The following is a 24,746-nucleotide window of genomic DNA, read 5'->3' on the forward strand; positions in this document are numbered from 1 at the left end:
TGATCTTGTCTAACAAAGCTAGTATGTTCCAAATCACATGATGAAATAATTTCCTCATTCGTGTTTGCATATTGTGGACTACATATACCAAGTTATATGGCAATCTGAAACGTTTGAAACGGCAGCCTATAGGCATATCTTGGTCAAATGTCTCCTCTTTAGTTTTGGGCGTACATTAGGCTGCTAAGCGTGCTCTACTTATTTTCACCAGTATAACCATTGCTAGCGTTGGTTGTAGTTTGTTTTAGTCATTGTTTTCTGATAGTGCTGACAATAAATTGCCATTTGTTGTGATATTGTACACAGGCATGACGTACTTCTTTCTGAAAATAGCCTAATTTCTGTGTATAATGTGTTGGTTATAGATTAATTATTGACAAAGTGCTTGTCTATTCAGCTATTTTGGTCCCAGCACCTCAACTTCTAGTAAAAGGCAGTGGAAGTTTGAAGTTCCTCGGAGTAGCCCAGTCTATGGAGCTGGATAGGGGACTACAGAATTTTGACCGTGATTGCAGTACCATTTCTGGCCAGATTCTTACATATGACTCCTTTAACATTAAGACTGAATTAACCACAGCTGAATGAAATTGAATGCAATGGAGGCTGCTAATGCGATGCTAGAGTGGAAGTATAGTCATTTCACATCATTCCATACTGAAACTGCTAAAATGCTAACAGTTAGCGTGCGAGCACCGTGCCAGAAAAGGAGCAAGGCCATTCCATGATGTTCTTGCCTCATCACAGCAGGTAAATATTTCAGTTAAAAAAGTGTATGGGTTCAAGACTGTCCTCGGGACCACAGCTTTGAAAAATATTGTAACGTTTTTATTAAAAAGGAGTAAAGTTACACAATTCAAAGCGTGATGATGACATCATGTGATGGTCCCCTTAAGTGTCTCAGAAAGTTTATGACTCGTCCTCGCTGTCGCTGTCTTGGCCTGGATGTGGAGGCATCTGCACGGCTTTCCCTCCATCTTTCTCTTCTTTACGCTGCGACTTGTCCTCTACAGTTGGGCTCACATCCTCATCCATGGGGGTCATCACCTCCTTCTTCTTCACCTCCTTCTTCTCCTTCTCTTCTACAGTTGGGCTCTCATCCTGATCCATGGAGGTCTGCTCCTCCATCACCTCCTTCTTCTTCACATCCTCCTTCTCCTTCTCCTTTACAGTTGGGCTCTCATCCTGGTCCATGGGGGTCTGCTTCTCCTTCTCCTGCACCTCCATCACCTCTCCCTCCTCCTCCACCTCGTTCTTCTTCACCTCCTCCTTCTCAGAGTTGTTTGGCAGGCTGTTGGCTGCAGCATCAGGCGTGTCTTGTGAAGGAGGTTTAGCTAATTGTTGCTGCAAGAGGAAGAAACATTTTCTATTACACTTTAAGAGGGTTGAACAATTTTTCAAGGTATCTTTTGCTGAAGTATTATTCAGAATTCAACCAAATTCTTTTTGAAAAAAATGTGTCTTCTTTGGCTTTTTTGCAACACTAATTATTCCACAAGATACATTTAATCAATTTCATAATATTGCATATGTAACTTAAAATTTAAAATATATAAAATCAGCAGATGAAACCTAAAAAAAAATAATGTGCAAAGTTTTGTTTATAATAACTTCAGTTTGCATTTTTTAATTATATTATATTTTCACATTTGAAGTTGAACTGCTGACATGAACTTTTGCACAATATTCAATTTTTTGGAGTTTCACCTGTACTTATTACATTACATAGTATTTCCTTAATTATAAAATAAAAAAAATCAGTAACCTCGACCGCCTTTATAAAAAAAAACAACATATTTCATAATATAATAATACAATATAATATAATAAAATATTATATTGGGCTTAATCAAACAATAAATAAACTTGATAATTTTCCCGTCATGGTTAAATGTGTTGCTTCTCTTCCTCTCTCGCTTCCAAATATGGTGCACTAGTTCACCTTGTGCATCACTCTCAGCACACTTTTATTCAATAGCAGAATTAAATGAACGCAGTGAACCCTCTTGTCAGTCACAATCTTTCTTTTCTCTGTGGGCGGCACCGCTAGCTTACACACACACACACACACACACACACACACACACACACACACACACACACACACACACACACACACACACACACACACACACACACACACACACACACACACACACACACACACACACACACACACACACACACACACACACACACACACACACACACACACACACACACAGCGACTCGTTAGTAAGTAGGACGGCAAGGTAACAAAAATAAAGAAAAAACATGCAAAGCCAAACGTGTGGGAATATTTTGACTTCAAACTAAATGAACAACACGGGCTCATTACACCAACAGACAAGCAAGTATGCCAAATTTGTTGGAAAGAAACAAAAAAAAAAGTAAAAAGCTCATTTTATTTTTATGTTTGTTTACTTAAGACAGTGGTTCTCAAACGTTCCCCCCCATGTACCACCATAGTGACCAACATTCCTACACAGTAGTGTAGTAAACATAAGTATTCATTAAACACTACATTTTTTTGGAAGTAGATTTAATATTGACAGTTTAAATAGTAACACTGTGTTAGAATATATACACATGTGTGTGTGTATAAATATATATATACATACGTATATATATATACACACATATATATATACAGTATATACATACGTATATATATATACACACATATATATATACAGTATATACATACGTATATATATACATTATGTATATACATATGTATATACATACGTATATATGTACGTATGTATATACATACGTATGTATATATATACATACGTATATATATATATATATATACATATATATATATATATGTATACATATATATACATACGTATACATATATGTATACATTTATATATATATGTATACATATATATGTATACATATATACGTATATATATATGCATATATATACGTATGTATATATATATATGCATATATATACGTATGTATATATATACGTATGTATATACGTACGTATATATATACAGTATATACATACGTATATATATATACGTATGTATATACATAATGTATATGTATACGTATATATGTATATATATATACGTATGTATATATATACATATATACAGTATATACATACCTATATATATACATATACGTATGTATATATATACAGTATATACATACCTATATATATACGTGTGTATATATATACATATATACAGTATATACATACGTATATACAGTATATACATACGTATATATATATATATATATATACGTGTGTATATATATACATTATGTATATACATACATATGTATATGTATATATATACGAATGTGTATATATATATATACATACGTATATATATAAACATATATATCAATATATGTATACATATGTATATACATATGTAGGGCTGCAACAACTTATCGATTAAAATCGATTATAAAAATAGTTGGCGATTAATTTAGTCATCGATTCGTTGGATCTATGCTTTGCGCATGCGCAGAGGCTACTTTATTTTTTAGTTTTATAAACCTTTATTTATAAACTGCAACATTTACAAACAGCTGAGAAACAATAACGAAAATAAGTATGGTGCCAGTATGCTGTTTTTTAAAAAATAAAATACTGGAAAGGATAGAAATGTAGTTTGTCTCTTTTATCCGATTATTAATCGATTAATCGAAGTAATAATCGACAGATTAATCGATTATCAAATTAGTTAGCTGCAGCCCTATATACAGTGGGGCAAAAAAGTATTTAGTCAGCCACCCATTGACAATCAATGGGTGGCTGACTAAATACTTTTTTGCCCCACTGTATATGTCCATTCATCCATCCATTTTCTACCGCTTGTCCCTTTTGGGGTCACGGGGGGTCGCTAGGGCCTATCTCAGCTACAATCGGGCGGAAGGCGGTATACACCCTGGACAAGTCGCCACCTCATCACAGGGCCAACACAGATAGACAGACAACATTCACACTCACATTCACACACTAGGGCAGGGGTCGGCAACCTTTACCACTCAAAGAGCCATTTTGGCAAGTTTCACAAATTAAAGAAAATAATGGGAGCCACAAAAAAAAAAAATTAAAATTTAAAATGAAAAACACCGCATACAAAGTTTAAATGCTTTGTGCTATGTTACCCAGGGGTCTCCGACACACGCACCGGCACGCACTTTAATGTGGAAATTTGATGTTAATGCGGCCCGTGAGTTTTGAATGAATGGCGCTTGATAGCATCATACTTGCCAACCCTCTCATTTTACCCGGGAGACTCCCGAATATCAGGGCGTGATGACACTGCTTTTGGCGCCCTCTACAGCCTGCCCAAACAGTGTACCTGTTCGACCACATGTAGAAAGCAGTTTCAGCTTGCTCACGTAAGTGACAGCAAGGCGTACTACCTCAGCAGCCACACATCTTACACTGACGGTACCAATACCCAGAATCCCCATGCAGCCCTAACTCTTCCGCTCAACCAACGCACGGAGAGGGGGGGGGGGGGGGGGGGTTGATGTGTGGGGGGATTTGGTGGTAGCGGGGGGGTTTATAATGTAGACCGGAAGAGTTAGGGCTGCATGGGATTCTGGCAGTGGCGTGCCGTCACTAGAGGCAGGGGAGGCACGGCCTCACCTGCCATCATGGAAAGAAAAAAAAAAGTAAAAAGAAAAAAAAAATAATTAAATTGTTATATGTATCCAGTAATTATACTAAAGTTATTTTCCATTTAACTTCACCAGTTTTAGATTATTTTTATTTTTATTTTCACATTTGCCGTTCAAATACTGAGAAGAGACGGTGCGGTGATCAGCGGCCAGTTGAGGCACGTCACTGATTTGTGCCTCAACATGGATTGCGCAATGACTCGGCTAACTGCTGGCCTGCTGTGCAGTGAGACTGTATTGCTATATGAATTATATTATACATTTCCATAGTTTAGTTAGCTGAGGTATATAATGTACAGTGTATTTTGTCAACAACTGTATGTGTGTAACGTATTTCTTGTGCTGAGGGATCATAAAACTGGAGGCTCGTGCACCTCCGCCGCAGAATGCGTCGCCCGACGGGAGCGCCACACCAACCAAAGCCCACACCAAAACCCTCCACGTATCAAGACCGAATCCACCCAAAAAAAGTCACTTAACAAGAAGCCAAAAAGTGCAAAAACAACAATGCTCGCGCTGCAGGAGCCGCGAACGACCGCAGGGACACAACATTAGGTACACCTGCACTGCAGGTTCATATGTTTGTAAATCTGACTGTGATGATGCAGTCGTGCCTCACCAGACATTAACCTCACCGCACGCCACTGGATTCTGGGTATTGGTTGTGTTGTGTTTATGTTGTGTTACGGTGCAGATGTTCTCCAGAAATGTGTTTTTCATTCTTTTTTGGTGTGGGTTCACAGTGTGGCGCATATTTGTAACGTAACAATGTTAAAGTTGTTTGATACGGCTACCGTCAGTGTAAGCTGTGTGGCTGATGACTAAGTATGCTTTGCTGTCTCCTGTGTGTGCAAGTAATAACAACATGCAACATGTGGCCGGGCTGGCACGCTGTATGTAAATGCTATAGAGGACAATTACTGCAGTGCAATTAGGGCACTCCCTTTATTTAGTAATTAGAGTGTAAATAGGATTATATTTTCCCTGGGAGTTATCTATGAGAGACAATGAGATCCATAAATCTCCTGGGAAAATTGGGGGGGGTCGGCAAGTATGTAGCTGAGCCGCATCAGAGTGGTCAAAGAGCCGCATGCGGCTCCGGAGCCGCGGGTTGCCGACCCCTGCACTAGGGCCATCCATCCATCCATGCGATTTCTTTATTTCATGACTATTTACATAGTAGATTGTCACTGAAGACATCAAAACTATGACACCTGTGCAGTGAAAACCATTTCAGGTGACTACCTCTTGAAGCTCATGGCGAGAATGCCAAGAGTGTGCAAAGCAGTAATCAGGGCAAAGGGTGGCTATTTTGAAGAAACTAGTAAATAAAACATGTTTTCAGTTATTTCGCCTTTTTTTTTTGTTAAGTACATAACTCCACATGTGTTCTTTCATAGTTTTGATGCCTTCAGTGACGATCTACAGGTATGTGAAAATAAAGAAACACGTTTTGAATGAGGGTGTGTCCAAACTTTTGGCCTATACTGTATATATATATAAATATATATAGACACATATGTGTACATATATATGTGTTCCTTTGACACTTTAAGATGTGTTAGGTTCACCTTTACCTGACGTCAATTGATGAGAAGTTTTTAGAAGATTAAGATGAAATGGTGTGATTTTAACAGTACCCGTAATTTCCGGATTATAAGCCGCACCTGACTATAAGCCGCACAGCTAAATTTAGGGGAAAATACAGATTGCTCCATATATAAGCCGCACCCGACTATAAGCCGCAGGGTTTTGATGTGTAATTACCGTAGTATATAGGGGTTCCTGCTACCACGGAGGGGATTGTCGGGACAGAGATGACTGTTTGGGAACGCAAAGCGTCCCATTTATTAACAATAAATCTTTCAATCATTCAATCAAACTTTCACATCTTTGACATGGCGAACAGCATTCGTGCAGAGTACAAATAATACAACGGTGCAAAGTAATACAAAGTGCTCGCCTGTACGTTATCAGCCTACCGGTATATGAAAAGGTCAGTCTTTAATCTTTGTGTCGTCGTCTTCCTCCTGCGTACTAAAACCACCGAAATCCTCTTCGTCGGTGTCGGAGAAGAACAGGTCGTAAATAAGCCGCACCCTTGTATAAGCCGCAGGGACCAGAACGAGGGGAAAAAGTAGCGGCTTATAGTCGGAAATTACGGTATTTATCTTATTTTTACTTTTAAAAGCCCAAAAAAGTGTTCACTTTTAGGTTAATGAAGCTTTTATGACAGCCGCAGTTTGACCTTGGAAATGATTATTTCTATTTTCCAATGAGAAGACAACACGTCAGACATTTAGCCTTAAAAAATGAGCAGTTCAATTGTGTGTGTGTGTGTGTGTGTGTTACCTGTCTGTACTTTTGTGTGGTCTGCATCATGTGCATGTACATACTGTACACCAGGTTGGCCATCTCCGGCATGTTCTGCACTATTTGGTCTGGGCGCTCTGAGGCGTCTCTCTGGGGGGGACAAACACATCCAAGAAGTGAAAATGCTGAGGTGAAGAAGAAGAAAAGCGTGCTGGTAGACCTTCAACAGAGTGAAAAGAGTATTGTTGGAAACACACAAATGAATACAAATGTAAGATCAACAAACAGGAACGTGTCTGTGCTCGCATACTTCATTAAAGGAGGTGATGCCTTCAGGGACCCTCGGGGAATTATTTTCACACACTTAATGACTTTCACCAAGTGGCTTTTATGTGCTGAACTGCATAAAGCATTTAGCAACGTCCATGCTTCTTTGGGGTTTGCCCTTTCAGTTAAATAAATAAAGTTTGGTACTAACTTAATAAAAAAATATTTGGGACGAGGCACTTATTTGTTCAAAGTATACTTTTTTTTTTTATACACGCTTAGCTTTTTCACTCGTAGCACCACTAAATGAAAGAAATAAGTCGCACAACAATTTTGTAGCACAGAAAAAAATAGTAGCAATATGAAAAGTCTCAAATATCACAATTTCATTATTAAGACTGCAACAATGTCAGAAAGCGGCTTGAAGATGATCTGTAAAACATAATCTATAAAACATAATCTATGGAACATTTTGACCAAATAACCACCATAACATGTTATGTAGACCACAAGGATGTGTTTTACATTTAAAAAAAATAAAAAATAATATGACCCCTTTAATGCGCCTTATAATCCGGTGCGCCTAATATATGAAAAACATACATATAAACACAATGTCATCATAAGGCCGACTGTAACACTCAAACAGGGCATCCCTGACACTAACACGAGTGTAGGGCTGGGCGATATGGATCAAAATCCCGATATAGTTTGACCCATAAATGGAAATATCCGCTGACGTAACTAAATATCTCCACCGTGCCTTGGTTTTACATTTTTTGGGACAGATGAGGATCCCAAATGCAGGAAAACAAGATCCAACAAGTAAGAAAAGTAGATGTTGCATACCAGGATCCCTACTTAAGAGGTGTTTTGAGATAACAAAAAAGAAAAAGCCTAGAAATTAATATAATAAAAGTCAAATATAATCTCCAATCTTTCATAAAAAACATTTAGCTATGCTCAACTCTTCAGCTAAAAAAACCACAAAAGAACAGTATGTGAAATAAAGTGCCTGTTTGAACGTCAGCAGCAGCACACTGCAAAAAGTCAGTCAAGTCAAGTCAACTTTATTTATATAGCACATTTTCAACAACTTTTTAGATTGAACCAAAGTGCTTTACAGGTTAAAAAAGCATGTAACAAAAAAAAAAAAAAAATAAATAAAAAAAGAAACTAAAAAAAAAAACTAAACAAAAAAAAACAAAAAAAAAACAAAGAACATAAACAATGAGTGTGCTAAACAAGATAGTGCAAATGCAATACGGTAAAAGGGGTCGAATAAAAAGTTTAAAAAATTTGCAGAATAAAAAAAATAATAATAATAAAAGTGCGACAAATTGAAAAATACAACTAAAGCGAAGGGGTGGGAGACTAGAAATGGTGGCCTAGTGGGCGGACTCAACTCGGGTCAAAGGCCAGCGAGAAGAGGTAGGTCTTAAGGAGGGTTTGTTCAAAAACAAGAAAAAAAATAACAAAAATTAGGGGTATTTTACTTGAACTAAACAAAATTATCTGCCAATAGAACAAGAAAATTTGGCTTGTCAAGACTTTCCAAAACAAGTAAAATTAGCTAACCTCAATTAACCCCAAAATACCTTAAAATAAGTATATTCTCACTAATAACAAGTGCACTTTTCTTGGTAGGAAAAAAAAAAGAGACCTTTTTGCTCAATATGTTGAAAAATATTCTTAAATTAAGTAAATGCTAGTGCCATTATCTTGGGATCGGCATCATGATTTTTTTTTTTTCATGCTTGAAGTAAGAAATTATTACTTTAAAAAAAGTAGTTTTATACTAGTGAGTGTTGATGACACAGCTTTGCAACAGTTGATATTCTAGTTTCAAGCATGTTTTACTCAATATAGGTCATCAAATCTCAGCTACAAGCTGTAATATCTTACTGAGATCATTTAGGAACAAAACACTTAAAACAAGTAAAACACTCTAACATAAAATCTGCTTAGTGAGAATAATTATCTTATCAGACAGAAAATAAGCAAATATCACCCTTATTTGAGATATTTAATCTTACTTAGATTTCAGTTTTTGCAGTGCATGACAATAACTGACATTTAACAAGGGTGTTTTATAGGTAAACATTATAAGAGATACACACAAATATGTTAGCCAAGCTGGGTTCTGAAAATTACTTAATTATAGTTACTTGTTACTTTACCAGACAAATAATTGAATTACTAATGGAATTACTCTTTAATAAATGTAATTAATTACAATGGAAAGTAATTATTGCGCTACTTAAAAAAAATCAAATAGCTGACATAATGCAGTTAAGATACCGTATTTTCTGGACTTTAAGGCGCACTTAAAATATTTTTTCCCCCCCTCAAAACTCGACAGTGCGCCTTACAACCCGGTGCGCCTAATGTGCGGAATAATTCTGCTTTTGCTTACCAACCTCAAAGCAATTTTATTTGGTACATGGTGTAATGATAAGTGTGACCGGTAGATGGCAGTCAAACATAAGAGATAAGTGTAGGCTGTATAATGACTCAAGTAAACAACACCAAAATGTTATATGTTCCATTGACACACGGCGCTCAAAAATCTATCAAAATGTTTTAATACGACTTTGGTAAGCTATGAAGCCGCTTGATGGATTGTACTGTGCTTCAACATACAAGTATTATTATGGTGTGTGTGTATAAGGCAGGGGTCCCCAAACTACGGCCCGCGGGCCAGATACGGCCCGCCAGCGTAAAAATCCGGCCCGCGGGTAGTTCCAAGTTAAAAAAAAAGTATTATTATTTTTAAAATCTGTCCTTTCTAGCCCATCCATCAATCTTTTTTAACCGCTTGTTACTCTTGGGGTCTCCTAGTTGCTCAGGCAAATCATATTGTCTAAAAATGCATTTTTCCCTCGATAACGTGTCGACATGACGCTCACGCGGCAGTGTCGGGTGAGTGCGCGGCAAGTGCAATTAGTCAATTAGTGCAACAGAAAAAAAAAATGACGGAAACATAAAATAGACTTAGTGCAGAGTTTTTAAACATCAGGGGACATAAGACTTTTTTTGTTCAATGTAAGGAAAAGGCAATTTGTCTTATCTGCAATGATATTTTATATATATATATATATATATATATATATATATATATATATATATATATATATATATATATATATATATATATATATATATATATATATATATATATAGCGCGGCCCCTGGCTAAATGTTTTTAACCCAATGCGGCCCCCGGGTCAAAAAGTTTGGGGACCCCTGGTATAAGGTAAGACATATTATCCGGTGTTTTGTTTCGCAATATTGTGCAAAAGCAACTTTTCTTACCTGCTGATCTGTATTTGGGATCTGCATAAATCTTAAAAAATTGCGCACATCCGCCTTTGTAGTCTGTGCCGACACCGTAGTCGATAAGCTTCTTCTTTTCCTCTATCTTCTTGTTATGTGACATTCATCCTCCGCTGTTGCCATTTCTAATATAAAGGAGTGTAAAGTTCTTACTTATATCTGTCAGTGAACTCACCATGAAAGCGCTAAAACATACCGGTGTAGTGAGTTGACATTATTCACCCAAATAACTTTAGTTATCAGAGAGTTCCGGTCGGACGGTTTTTCACGGGACACATTTCCGATGTTGTTGTTTCCGGATGAGTAGATGCTGCTCCGTTATTGATTGAAGTCAAGTCTGAATGTCATTAAAACAGTTAGCTCCATCTTTTGACACTTCTTCCACTCCCGTCCTTGCACGCTACACCGCTACAACAAAGATGACGGGGAGAAGACGCTGCCGAAGGTGAGCCACGTCAATAAGACCGCCCACAAAACGGGGCATCCTGAAGCGACTGTCAGAAAACGGCTTGAAGATGATCAGTAAAACATCATCCATGCAACATTTTGACCAAAGAACCACCATTACATGTTATGTAGACCACAAGGAAGTGTTTTACATTTAGAAAAAAATAATAATAATATGACCCCTTTAATGAGCCATATAATCCGGTGCGCCTTATATATGAAAAAAGATTGAAAATAGAGCATTCATCGGCAGTGCGCCTTATAATCCGGTGCGCCCTATGGTCCTCAAAATACGGTAAGTTTGTGTGTGTGTGTGTCTGTGCCTTTAAAAGGTGGTGCCTGCTGCTTAGCGACGTGTGATGTCAGCAAGTTAGGAGTAGTTGCCCCTCACTGCTGGTGTGCACTTGTCCACAATGGAGGTTCATTTGTGTCTTTTTTTTTTAAACACTTTTTCTTCACTAAACTTCACTTTGTTTGTTCACGTGACAGTTCTGCAGAATATGCCAGACGCCTTGGGACTTGTAATCTGCATCTGTGTGTAGAAGCAGCAGGAGGGTGTGTGTGTGTGTGTGTGTGTGTGTGTGTGTGTGTGTGTGTGTGTGTGTGCGTGTGTGTGTGTGATGGTGGTTACTGGCTGGAGGAGAGCGAGGGCCGCATGTGTGTGTCCAAACAAGCTGCCCCCCCCCAGGAGGGAGCGGACACTCGCCAGTCACAAGAAGTGTCAGAGACCAAGGGGGGTATTGCCACGCCAGACATGTTGGACTAGACCACCAAGTCCATGGGCTTCGGCATCTGACCTTGGAGGGCTGGAGGGAGGGGGGGTTAATTATAGCCGGGCCTGGTACTTTCCCCAGCGTGCAGAATGCTGTGAACAGAGTGGGGACCTTCGACTAAATCTTCCGTAAGACTTGAGAGCAGAAGGGGGAAGAGGGGAATGAAGATGCCATTCAGAATATAGAGGCGGGATTAGTAGAGTCAAGAGGTGAGAGGGGGGCCGGGGCGAGGGGGCGGAGTCAACATCCACAACGACTACTTCTTCACTAAGATTCACACACACGTCGCAAAAAATGCCAAGATAATTTTTTACACAGAACCACGTGAAAGAAGGACATTAAATGTTAGTATGAGGTTATCAGTTTTAGAAATAACCATGGTCAAATCTCTTAAAAAAACGTGATTAATAATGTCAGAATAATTATATCTAAATTATCACAAAACTTTATGTTTCAATGAGTTTCCGGCGAGCAGACACAAGCTGTCTTTGATCCTACCAAGCAAAAGGCTTGTAAAACTCCACTGTGGGAGCAACGTGAAGGTGTCGGTTTCTTTGATGTATTGTAATCCACAGGAAGATTTTGTCTTGACCCGAGATCTACAAAGCGGAGGGGAGGCAGGGCCTGACCCCCCTCCGGGCACCTTTTCTTTGAACTGTTTTGTGACCAAAGGCAGCGGCTGTTTACGACCCCCGTACCTTTAGAAACAGCTGTTGCCATGTAATCAGGGAAAGTCCAAATAAAAGAGGCGGCATATAATCATTCGTCAGAGCCTCTTTACCCTATTCTGTGTTACACAGAACAGCAGCAAGGAAAACAATGACATATTTACGGGCAGTGTGAAAAGTACGTGGGATCACAAGTTGGCAAAAGATTTGTCTTCAACATTTCGTCTTAGCGCCGTTTGACACAGATCTTGGAAATGAGAAAATGTCGGCTTTTACAGGCAGTAAGAAAAATGCTTCTGATAGCAACTCCCAAAGGTGGAAAGTGATCAGGTCAATTTCATCCCCCAATGCTTGATGTCATTTACACAGAAAAAGGCAGGAAAATGAATGACTTCATCCTGAAAGTCTCGGCAATGTTCCTCTTCCTATCCCAATAACATAATATCACCATTTTTTTGTCGGCGCAGTTTCTACAAAAAGGTATAAAAATGCCAGCTCCTCCAGATTGTGCGCAAGGTGCTTCATGGCTGTGCGTGTACGTACCGGCTGCTCCTGGTTGTAGTACTCGTGCGCTCGGATGTGGAGCTGCTGCGGGCGCTCGGTCAGCTGGTTGAAGGCGGGCGTCAGCTCAAAGCAGTTCTGGAACAACGCCACCCGGGCGAAGATGTACAGGCCCAGCCGGGCTCTGGACATGGCCACCACCAGACGCCTCACATCTCTAACGTGACACAAATAACATGCTTGTTACTCATCAAGGTGGCCATTAGAGCTTGTGCAAGGACGGAAGGGGACACAAATGGACGCTGTCATGAAAATAAATGGAATGGAGGCCAGACTGAGGATATAGTGGGTCACTTGTCCTGCCTTCACTTCAACTAAAAGGGATTAGAGCAACGAGTGAAGGAATTGTGAGGAGGGTCACATGACGCACGGAGGAGGAATGTTTTCCACTTCAAACTCATGATAGAAGTGGACTAGCTGGGACATTTGCCTGAAATGTATAATAAAGTCTACATGTTTTGTTTTCATTGCAGCTGGTTTGTGAGTAAAATAGTGGCATGAATTAAAAATAAAAAGTAGATTTTTGTGTTTTTATTTTGTTATTTTTCCACCATTTCCCTTTAATGCTCCATTTTATGTTGGCTTTAATTCCAATTAAGTGCTAATATTTATTTCTACACATATTTTTACGTGTAGAAATATCATTCATGGATTTTGCACCATCAATCTTTTTGAATTTGTGTATTTTATAGGGGTAGACAAAAATGTTTGGACTGATATAAAGAATTTGGGCTTTTTAATTAAGAAAAAAAACATTGGTTTACATTTCTTTGCTTCAAATAAAAATGTATAAAATCCAGACCACACGGAGTGTGAGGAACTTTAAATACGCGGACAGGGCTGCTGCAATAGAGCGCACATGAGAGCGGTGGTGTGTGAGTGCTGCGATCTGTGTGATTTTATTTGTTATTGATCGTGCAACTTCAATGTTGATGATGTGCATTTATTACAAAAATCATGAAGTTTGTGGCTAGGAGAATGTTTTTCTTTATTTCAACTAAAATACGCATTGAGGCTATAACGTGTTTTTAATCCGATTTCTCAATTAATCAAACAAACTAAACCGGGGTTCCTCAAACTCTTTTCACTGAGTACCACCATAATGACCAACATTAAAATAAAGCAGCATGGTCAGCCTAAGGATTCATTAAAAACAAGGCAGAGGTTTTCTTTAACAAGTATATTTACTATTTTTGGCCACTATAACATTACAAAATTTTAACAGTAACACTGTTTTCATATTTAATTAAGTCAGGGATGTCAAACTAATTTCGTCGTTATTTATACTTTCTGAATAAATTATGTGATAATGTTCATCAGTCAACTCAGTGGTGTTAATTTTCAATCTATCAAGATAAAAAAAATTGTATCAAAATCAAATTACAGTATGTTATTTATGTAGTTTGCTCATTTTCCTCGACTGGTGCACTAACATCATGTGATTTTTTTACATATGTAGCATCATCTACAAACATACAAAGAATTGCTATTGCGACATCTAGTGGACACGTTTAGAACAACAGTTTCCTTCATTCAAAAATTTCGGCTCGTTTTATACTTAGCAAACGCATCACACGGGCCGGATAAAACCTGTTCGTGGTCCTGATCCGGCCCGCGGGCCGTACATTTGACACTCCTGCATTAAGTGATTATTTGGCATACCATTAGTTCAAGAATCACTGTACTTATTGATAGATTACTCAATTACTAAAATCATCAATAGCTAAAGCCCTAATATTGACACATCTAATAGACTAAAAAAAAATCTCCAAAGAGGCAGTAGGTGGGTTAGGGTGAGCAAATCAAGTGCTCCTTTTCTTATACCTCTGCCACGCTGCCGTGAACTTCCCCTGAACTCACTGTAAACAAACATGGCGTCGATCGTGTGGGACTTCCGCACTGTTTCAGAAGAAGACTTTTCTTGTGCTATTTGTGCAAAATGTGACAGATAAAAACATCCCGCTTCAACACATCAAACCTTATTAGCCACCTGACATGCGAGCATCGCTACGACGGTGTTTTGAAAGCCCACGAAGCTGCCCCAAAAAATGGTGTGCAAAAACTCCAGTTACATTTACATCTAAAGAAATAATACATATTAAGTTATTGGTATCGTACTTGCACTCCTCTCCAATCTCTAAGTGTTCCGAATTCCTGTTTCCATGTCAGTTTCAATGAGGATTTTTAGTAGTAGTTCTCGCAGTTGACGTCATATTGTTTGGATAGCAACACACCAAATCAACAGCGCCTCTGCTGGTTGCAGCACAGTATTGCGCTCAGTTCTGTTCCATAAATCAGCATTCAGATTGATACCATCAAAAGAGGACCGTCAATAGTCCAAACTAGGTCACGTTGGGAGGAAAGGTGCACATTGCGCCTTAATGACGGGAGGACGAAGCAGGAAATGGTTATCTAAGAGCGAAGACAATCTGGCGCGGGTCCAATTGAGGATAATTCCGCCTTGAGGCTCATCTGAATGACATTCTTGTTGTGTTTTCATGCAGCTGTGTGAATGAGGCTCATTACCAATCACATCTTGCGTTCGGAGGATGTCAGAAGAGTATTTAAAAGGGAAAGAAGATTGAGCGTGCTGTCCAAAAATGTGGAATGTGTCCATCTGATTAAGAGGATTAATGGTGGCTGCATGCGTGATGAGTTCAATGTAAATGGGAGAAGATGCTGTTCTAATTTATGCACACTTGCAACTACATTAAAGAATGAAATAAAACTTAATGCGGGAAAGGAAATAAACAAGCTGAACATTTCCACAGAGACAAACACAACAGCCGTAACCAATGAGAAGGCATTACTGGAAGGAAAAGAGCCAATCACAAAGCTGGATAGCCTGTGGCATGGACTGCGAGACGCCCACCTGGGCAGTGCAGTGACACACCAGGGCAAAGTGGACCAGTATGTGTGTTGAAGTCACAGCGTGTCTGTGAATCCCTGTCAGACCCATCTGTGTGTGTGTGTGTAAGATACACTCCCCTAACCCCCACCATTAAAGCAAGGGTGGACTTGTCATATGGTCGGCTGTGCCCCCTGTGGTTGTCACGGCAGCAAATTGCCAGGAGGAGAGAGCCAGGAAAAAAAGAGGACTATCAGACAGGACTCAGCAGCATGTCGGGAGGACGTCCCAAAATAGTAAAAAAACAACACTTGACATGGCAGGAATGTTCTTGGCGTCCCTGCTTGTCCAAGCAGCCAATCAGAATAAAGTGGACAACTGCACACATGAAGTTCTAGAAGAGTCAACAAGCCTTTTGTTACATATTAGGTAAAGACTACAAGTGCACGATTGCAGGCACCACAATGTATCCGAGCAGGCCCCCTGCAAATGGTAAATGACACAATATTTTATTTTTTTAAAGTTAAAGTACAATGATTGTCACACACACACTAGGCGTGGTGAAATTTGTCCTCTGCATTTGACCCATTCCCTTGTTCACCCCCTGGGAGGTGAGGGGAGCAGTGGGCAGCAGCGGTGCCGCGCCCGGGAATAATTTTTGGTGATTTAACCCCCAATTCCAACCCTTGATGCTGAGTGCCAAGCAGGGAGGCAATGGGTCCCATTTTAATAGTCTTTGGTATGACTCGGCCGGGGTTTGAACTCACGACCTACTGATCTCAGGGCGGACACTCTAACCCAGTGGTTCTTAACCTGGGTTTGATTGAACCCTACGGGTTCGGTGAGTCGAGCTCAGGGGTTTGGTGGAGGTCAAGACACACCCGACTCATCGTGTAAATAAAAACTTCTCCCTATCGGCGTATTACAGATACGGCAACAGCAGAAGTCACACTGATTTGCAGGTGTGTAATTTGTTGTGAGTTTATGCACTGTGTTGGTTTTGTTCTTTGAACAAGGTGATGTTCATGCACGGTTCATTTTGTGCACCAGTAAAACAACATGGTAACACTTTAGTATGGGGAACATATTCACCATTAATTAGTTGCTTATTAACATGCAAATTGGTAACATATTGGCTCTTAACTAGTCATTATTAAGTACTTATTAATGCCTTATTCGGCATGGGCCTTATCATAACCCTAACCCTAACCAAATAACTGTAAATTAGAATAAGTCTTTGTTAATTAGAATATGTTCCCCTGGTGTCCAAAACACTCTAAATTAAGTCTTTGTTACTTAGAATATGTTCCCCTAGTGTCCAAAACACTCTAAATTAAGTCTTTGTTACTTAGAATATGTTCCCCATACTAAAGTGTTACCAAAAACATATAACTTTGTCTTGAATTTGAATTTTTCACTAAAGAAGGGTTTGGTGAATGCGTATATGAAACTGGTGGGGTTCGGTACCTCCAACAAGGTTAAGAACCACTGCTCTAACCACAAGGCCACTGAGTAGGTGGATTTGTTATCATATTGTGTATGTATTGTGTGCTTTTTTTCTTTTTTTCCCTCTTTCTTTTCTTTTTCTTTTAAATTGTAATTTTACTGCCATTTTTTTTACATCATGGCCAGGGGACTACAGATGAAAACTAGCCTTCTGGCTAATTCTGGCTTTTTTAAACATGTGTAGTCATGTGTTTTATGAAATTGCATTGTCCCTTTTGAAATAAACTAATCTAATCTAATACACATACACTGTACATCCACATGTGTTCATTCATAGTTTTGATGCCTTCAGTGATAATCTAAAATGTAAATAGTCATGAAAATAAAGAAAACGAATTGGATGCGGAGAAGGTGTGTCCAAACTTTTGGCCTGTACTGTGTGTAAATATATATATATATTTATAAAAATACATGTATATGTTTTGGTCAGCTCCTACAGGGGATGCTTTTAACTCAAGCATAACAGATAGCTGAGAGAGAGAGCTCTTATCTCAAAGCACTCAAGTTGAGGTACACTGTGGTAACTACAGTAACTGTGTCAGAATTCAGACACACTCAAACAGATTGTCACATGAATCTAAGTATATGTGGAGGGAGTTGAAGTGTTTTATTTACCTGAGATGTCCAACAGCTTTGGTGCGGACCAGCGAGAGGATGATGTAGTCGTTCTGCTGACCCTGGAACCTGTCGACGGTCGTCACCTGTAACGTTATTACAGGTGCGGTTTAGCTGATGCTCCCATCAAAGTGAATGCGTTTGAGTTAAGCAGTGGGATTTAGCGAAGAAAAAAGATACAAGAACGTTCCCTGTTGTGGGCGTTATCATGGCACGACACACGGGCAAGCCGACGAGTCCTTAAGACGGCTTAAAGGGCCGCCTCTTGCCTCTTACCTGGACCCCTGAGACTCAATGCCGGGGGCATCGGTGTTGCTGCCACTGAATCAAAGATTATATTTTTTTTTTACTTTCTTTTCATCGCAAAAAAAGGGGAAGCTGAAGTCAGCCAATTTTCTCGATACGCTGGTAATCCTGTCATGCAGAGGGTTTGCTTGCCAAGGATATGTTCTACATAAAAGGAAGCAACACACTTTGGTCAAAAATGTGCACACCTCTCATAGTTTGCACATTCTGATAAACCTAATTTCAACTGTAAATCGATCAATAGTACAGTACTGGGAAGTCAAAAACTACAAGACTTTACTTTTTCTGACTCTTAATCAGGGGTGACCATGCTTTTTTACACTCAGGGTTACAGACTGACAAATTAAAGGACGCAGATGCCATTTTGTTTTTTTCACCTTCAAAAACAGTGCTACATATAGATATATTCTTTGTTGTTTACAAACTAGAAAATGCAATTTTGGTAGAAATTTCCTGTCAATGATGATAAGCCAAAGTCGAACCGTTATGCTAACAGTTAACATGCTGGCCAGATACCGTCAAGTAACAAAAAAAAAATGACTTAGGCAGTGATGAGCAGTAACAAATGACATGTAGCGAAGCTACGTAGCTTAACTACATTTCCCAGTAATTTGGCAGTAGCTTAGCTACTTTTTGAATGAGTAGCAATTCCTGTAGCTTAGCTATTTTCAAACCCATGTAGCGAGGTAGCTTACATGAAAGCTACAGGCTACAAAAAGAGAGAATGGACCGCAAATCCAGGCCAAAAAAAATACAGAGAAAATACAATGACCTGGATGAATGAGAACATCCATGCGTACGAAGAAAATCCATGATGATTGGTTGGTATGATGAGTCACAACTGGCTAAGGTTAGGGCGAAACCTTACGGACTGACCAATCAGAGGCAAGATAGTGGGTAATCGAAAACAGAAGCCCAGGAAACCCACAAATGTGTGTGTCTTTGGCCATATTTAGACTAATGTATGCATTTAGAGAAAACAATGCCCACTACGTTAGTTTTTAGTTGTTTACTCTGTAAACCAAAATCATAACTGCTTTCTTCATCTAAGACGTCCAACACAAATGTAGGCACACACATTAAAAGGGAACTGGCCTTTATTTTATTTTGCCTATTTTTACAATCATTATGAAATACATGACAACAGATGTATATTTTTTATTTAATGCACTCTAAATATTAAATAAATGCGATCAAAAGTCAGCTTAAAATGGAGCCTAAGGGAGCCGCTTTATTCTACCTATAAAGCGCTTTAAAAAATCATCCAAACACCTCATTTAAGGTTTTTTAAACATGATGTAAGTACATACTGTATGTAATGTAGTAACCGGCACATTTATAATAACATTCATTTAAAAAAACGCATCACAATGTTCGCTTTCCCCTCCGGTACATCACTGATTTCTACTCACTGCAGACTTTATGAGAGCTAACAAACATAATAAAACATCACTTAATGTACAAGGTCTACTGTCAATAGAATGCCGACTGCTCAGATGTTCATATATTCCCATTTAGATGTAGAATGACTCAGAATCTTCACTGCCTTTTCGTGTTGTTCTCACCATACCCTAATTTCCTAAATAGGCTGCCAAAGTGTATCAACTTGTCTGAATATGTCCTCATCCTTCTACTATCCAGGGGAGAGGCATGATTTATGATCTAAAATAAAGTTTGACGAGCAAAGACACAAAGAAGCATCTGAACAGTCGATCATGTCAACATTGGCACGCAAGCTCGCGGTCAGGGTGCCGCTACAGATAGTTCGTCTGCGTTAGGGCTTATAACAACAATATCAATAATACTTGGTTAATATTCAAGTCACATAATGTAAGTAGAGCATTTTTGGTGGTTTTTGGATGTTTTTTTTATTGGATTTTATGGGCAAAATAGTGACCTCCAACAGGCGCCACTGTTAGCGTACTTCTATTTACCTTCATTTATGAGTTAGAATGCATTAAAAAAAACAAAAAACATATGTCGTCGTGTCTTTCATAATGATTGTGAACGATAGGCAAAATTCCAAAAAAAGTGCAGTTCCCCTTTAAGGTGAGTTGAGTTAATGAAAAGTTTTACTGCATATAACCATTATAAACTGTTCCCAAACAACAAATATCTTAGTTTTTTCTGTCAAGATATAGATAGATGCTGTTTTTTTCTTACTGTAGACAGATACAATAAATAACATTATAGGGGTGCGTCCAAAAAAAAGGCACATGTGGGGACCCATAGAGGTAGTTGTATGGTTTCCCCAGCAAAATGACAGATAGTTAATAGTAATGGACCCTTATTGGGTCAAGAACTAAAGTATATTACTCTGAGGTGCACCTCTTAAAAATATGTAAAAAATTCTTAGCATGAATTAAGTACCAAAAGTACCTACAAAATTAGCTAAAAGAAAGCTAGCATGCTAAAATTAGAACACTAGCGATTGTGCCGCACTCTAGACACATTTGCACTAGATGTACAGTATAAAAGGAGGTAGGCGACAGCAGCTAAGGAGGTAGTGGACACATTATTCAGGTTTCATGTTGCTGTGCGGAACAGGTGCAGCACCAGAGGCAACCATATGCATATAAGTCTAGTTTATATATTATATATTATATCTTGATGCATGTTTGCACATGTTGGCCATGTAGGTTACAAACCAGATAGTACGTAAACTGTGCCGCAGCTTAAATATGAAAATGTTCAATTTGTTTAGCAAAAAGGGGTTACACACATAACCCCCGAGGTGCAGCATTTGGCACAATGCTTACTTATTCATGAGAAACCTCGCAAGCGGTGAATCGCACAAGGTCATGTCACTGAGGTGCATACATCACTGAATGCAAGTAAGTGCAGTTAGCTTTTTGTGTGTGCCTTTTTGAGAGAAACAACTTTCTTCTGGCTGCAGGCTTCCACAGTAGGAACGTCGCCTGTGTGAAAGGAAAACCAGGACCAAAGTTTTAACAATGAAGATGCCATTATCCTGCCATCATCACCATGGATTGTCACTGGGTGACAGAACACACAATTGAAAGAGGCTATTCAATATAAAGAAAAATATATTTAGCAGGGATGTCAATCTTAAAATAACTCACAATTTTATTCAATTCTGATTATTGGATTTGATTTTTGATTCAACACAACTCTTGATTTAAACCGAATGCGCAATATAAACCATTTTCAAAACAGGTTACAAAAGCTCCTCTTGGCTGCTGAATTATGACATATGTACAGCAAGTAGGCACGGGGATATTCCTAAAAAGCTTTAAAAAAAAACGGATTCTTAAAAAAAACACCAAACAAAATAAATAAGAATTGTGATTCGGATGCGAGTCATTTTTTTTCAGCACCCAGTGCCTTGGCAGTAAAATACTTAAATGTACGAATAAAAAATATATGTAAAATATGTTTTTTTATGAAGCTGAATTCATACACCCCCTGCATCTGCGCATGTGTTTGAATTGCAGCATTGTGGACATGTAATTGTGCACTGATGGACATTTTTTACATGGGCACAATCATTACACTAAATAATGCTATATTTTTTATTTGGTCAAATATACACGTTTCACACCACAAACTATTTAATGATTTAATGTATGTTTTATAAGCTAATGGTTTCATGCAAAGATGTTGAAATTGAAGTGCCACAATGCATGCTGGGAGGCAAAAAAAAACAAAACATGATACAAATCATACATTTGATTGTTAGTTTGTAGTGTGAAACATGTACAGGTATGGGGCGGTATAGCTCGGTTGGTAGAGTGGCCGTGCCATCAACCTGAGGGTTGCAGGTTCGATTCCCGCTTCCGCCATCCTAGTCACTGCCGTTGTGTCCTTGGGCAAGACACTTTACCCACCTGCTCTCAGTGCCACCCACACTGGTTTAAATGTAACTTAGATATTGGGTTTTCACTATGTAAAGCGCTTTGAGTCACTAGAGAAAAGCGCTATATAAATATAATTCACTTCACTTCACTACAGGTTGTGGAAGGGGGGCGTGGCCTGCGGGCCTGCAGCGAAGCGGGGTGTGCCAGGACCGGCCTCAAAATCAGCGACTGGGCCTTGTTATTTAATCACCTGTCGCTCTGTTATAAGAAGCAGCCAGGAGGAAAGACGAAGTTGGAGCTTGAGGGGAGCTGGCGTGAGAGTGAGAGCGAGACTGAAAGAGACTAAAAGACAATTGCTGAAAAGCAACCTGAGACATTACGTTAAAATAAAACAATATCGTAACCCTGAAACGGGCTCTCGAGGCCGGTCCTGGCACACCCCGCTTCGCTGCAGGCCCGCAGGCCACGCCCCCCTCCACAAGGTATATTCAATGAATGAGAAAGTCCTTCAATTAGGGATCGACCGATTATAACGCCGAGCCGATATTTCCTTTTACACAGCTGCCAGTTCTGATAAGAATCGGGTCGTCGACATCACCGCGTTCCAGGTCAGTACTGTTCACATTCAAGTTAAAGTCCCAACGATAGTCACACACACACTAGGTGTGGTGAAATTATCCTCTGCATTTGACCCATCCCCATGGGAGCAGTGAGCAGCAGCGGTGGCTGCGCTTTGGAATCATTTTGGTGATTTAACCCCCAATTCCAACCCTTGATGCCGAGTGCCAAGCAGGGAGGCAATGGGTCCCATTTCTATAGTCTTTGGTATGACTCGGCCGGGGTTCGAACTCACAACCTTCCAGTCTCAGGGCGGACACTCTAACCATGAGGCCACTGAGCAGAAAACAATTCAACATTAAGAAAAACTATCAAAACTAAGGCAGCTTTTGGAAATAACCTAGTTGAGATCATAGTAAATATCCTACCTAATCTGACTGGTCAGCTGTTTCTGCTGCATGCAAACTGAAATATAAAATCTACTGTATCAAGGGAACTTCCTGCTTACTTGCATGTAATCAACATGTAACCAGTAAATCCACGACAAGGGCTGTATCAATTTAGTGCAAAGGTACCTTTTATTTCCAGTCTAATTCCAATCATCCCATTAAAGTGGGCGGGCCAGATGCCATTTTCTTGCTTTAAGCCTTGGCGACACATGGTGGGTACACGGTGAGAGCTAAAGCTCTGCGCCGTGTGACCTTTTAAATGTCCAGCACTTCATTCCTTCTACGGCCATCGTTCTCTCTCTCTTTCTCCTCAGCACATCTCAAGAGCCTGTCACACGGTCCTCCCAGTCCCTCCCCTCCCCTGTCAGCATGTCAAGAGGCACGCATACTGACTTAAGACCCGCAGCGCACTGAATGACAGTGGCAGTCTTAACGTGGCGGGACATTTACCATGACTGAGCACTATTTCTGACTGGCTGTCAGAACAGAATACATTTAACAAAGACAAAAAAGTAGAACTGTTGCAAAAAAAAAAAGGAACAAAAGTCTGTTGCTAAGCTGAAATGGTAGCAACGAAAAAAGTTAAAGGCCTACTGAAACCCACTACTACCGACCACGCAGTCTGATAGTTTATATATCAATGATGAAATCTTAACATCGCAACACATGCCAAAACGGCCGGGTTAACTTATAAAGTGCAATTTTAAATTTCCCGCTAAACTTCCGGTTGAAAACGTCTATGTATGATGACGTATGCGCGTGACGTCACTAGTTAAACAGAAGTATTGGTACCCCATTGAATCCTCTGTTTTCATCTCAAAATTCCACAGTATTCTGGACATCTGTGTTGGTGAATCTTTTGCAATTTGTTTAATGAACAATGAAGACTGCAAAGAAGAAAGTTGTAGGTGGGATCGGTGTATTAGCGGCTGGCTGTAGCAACACAACCAGGAGGACTTTGACTTGGATAGCAGATGCGCTAGCCGACGCTAGCCGCTGACCGCACGGATGATCGGGTGAAGTCCTTCGTCCTTCCGTCGATCGCTGGAACGCAGGTGAGCACGGGTGTTGATAAGCAGGTGAGGGCTGGCGTAGGTGGAGCGCTAATGTTTTTATCATAGCTCTGTGAGGTCCCGTTGCTAAGTTAGCTTCAATGGCGTCGTTAGCAACAGCATTGTTAAGCTTTGCCAAGCTGGGAATTATTAACCGTGTATTTACATGTCCATGGTTTAATAGTATTGTTGATCTTCTGTCTATCCTTCCAGTCAGGGATTTATTTATTTTGTTTCTATCTGCATTTGAGCCCGATGCTATCACGTTAGCTCAGTAGCTAAAGAGCTTCGCCGATGTATTGTCGTGGAGATAAAAGTCACTGGGAATGTCCATTTCGTGTTCTCGACTCTCATTTTCAAGAGGATATAGTATCCGAGGTGGTTTAAAATACAAATCCGTGATCCACAATAGAAAAAGGAGAAAGTGTGGAATCCAATGAACCCTTGTATCTAAGTTACGGTCAGAGCGAAAAAAGATACGTCCTGCACTGCACTGTATTCACTCTCACTTTCCTCATCCACGAATCTTTCATCCTCGCTCAAATTAATGGGGTAATCGTCGCTTTC

General features: G+C 39.5%; 1 protein-coding gene across 1 annotated transcript in view; it reads right to left on the reverse strand.

Moving 5' to 3' along the window:
* Nucleotides 1-297: 297 nt before the first annotated feature.
* aqr (aquarius intron-binding spliceosomal factor) overlaps nt 298-24,746 on the reverse strand; it is a 121,596-nt gene continuing 97,147 nt past the window's right edge. The window contains exons 33-36 of the mRNA XM_062041426.1: nt 17,997-18,082; nt 13,010-13,184; nt 7,015-7,125; nt 298-1,341 (exon numbers count right to left, since the gene is read on the reverse strand). Coding sequence (XP_061897410.1) covers nt 907-1,341; nt 7,015-7,125; nt 13,010-13,184; nt 17,997-18,082 — 807 coding nt within the window. The 3' untranslated portion in view covers nt 298-906. The remainder of the gene's footprint in view (nt 1,342-7,014; nt 7,126-13,009; nt 13,185-17,996; nt 18,083-24,746) is intronic.

The sequence above is a fragment of the Entelurus aequoreus genome, linkage group LG03 (assembly GCF_033978785.1).
Source record: "Entelurus aequoreus isolate RoL-2023_Sb linkage group LG03, RoL_Eaeq_v1.1, whole genome shotgun sequence".
NCBI classification, from domain to species: Eukaryota; Metazoa; Chordata; class Actinopteri; order Syngnathiformes; family Syngnathidae; genus Entelurus; species Entelurus aequoreus.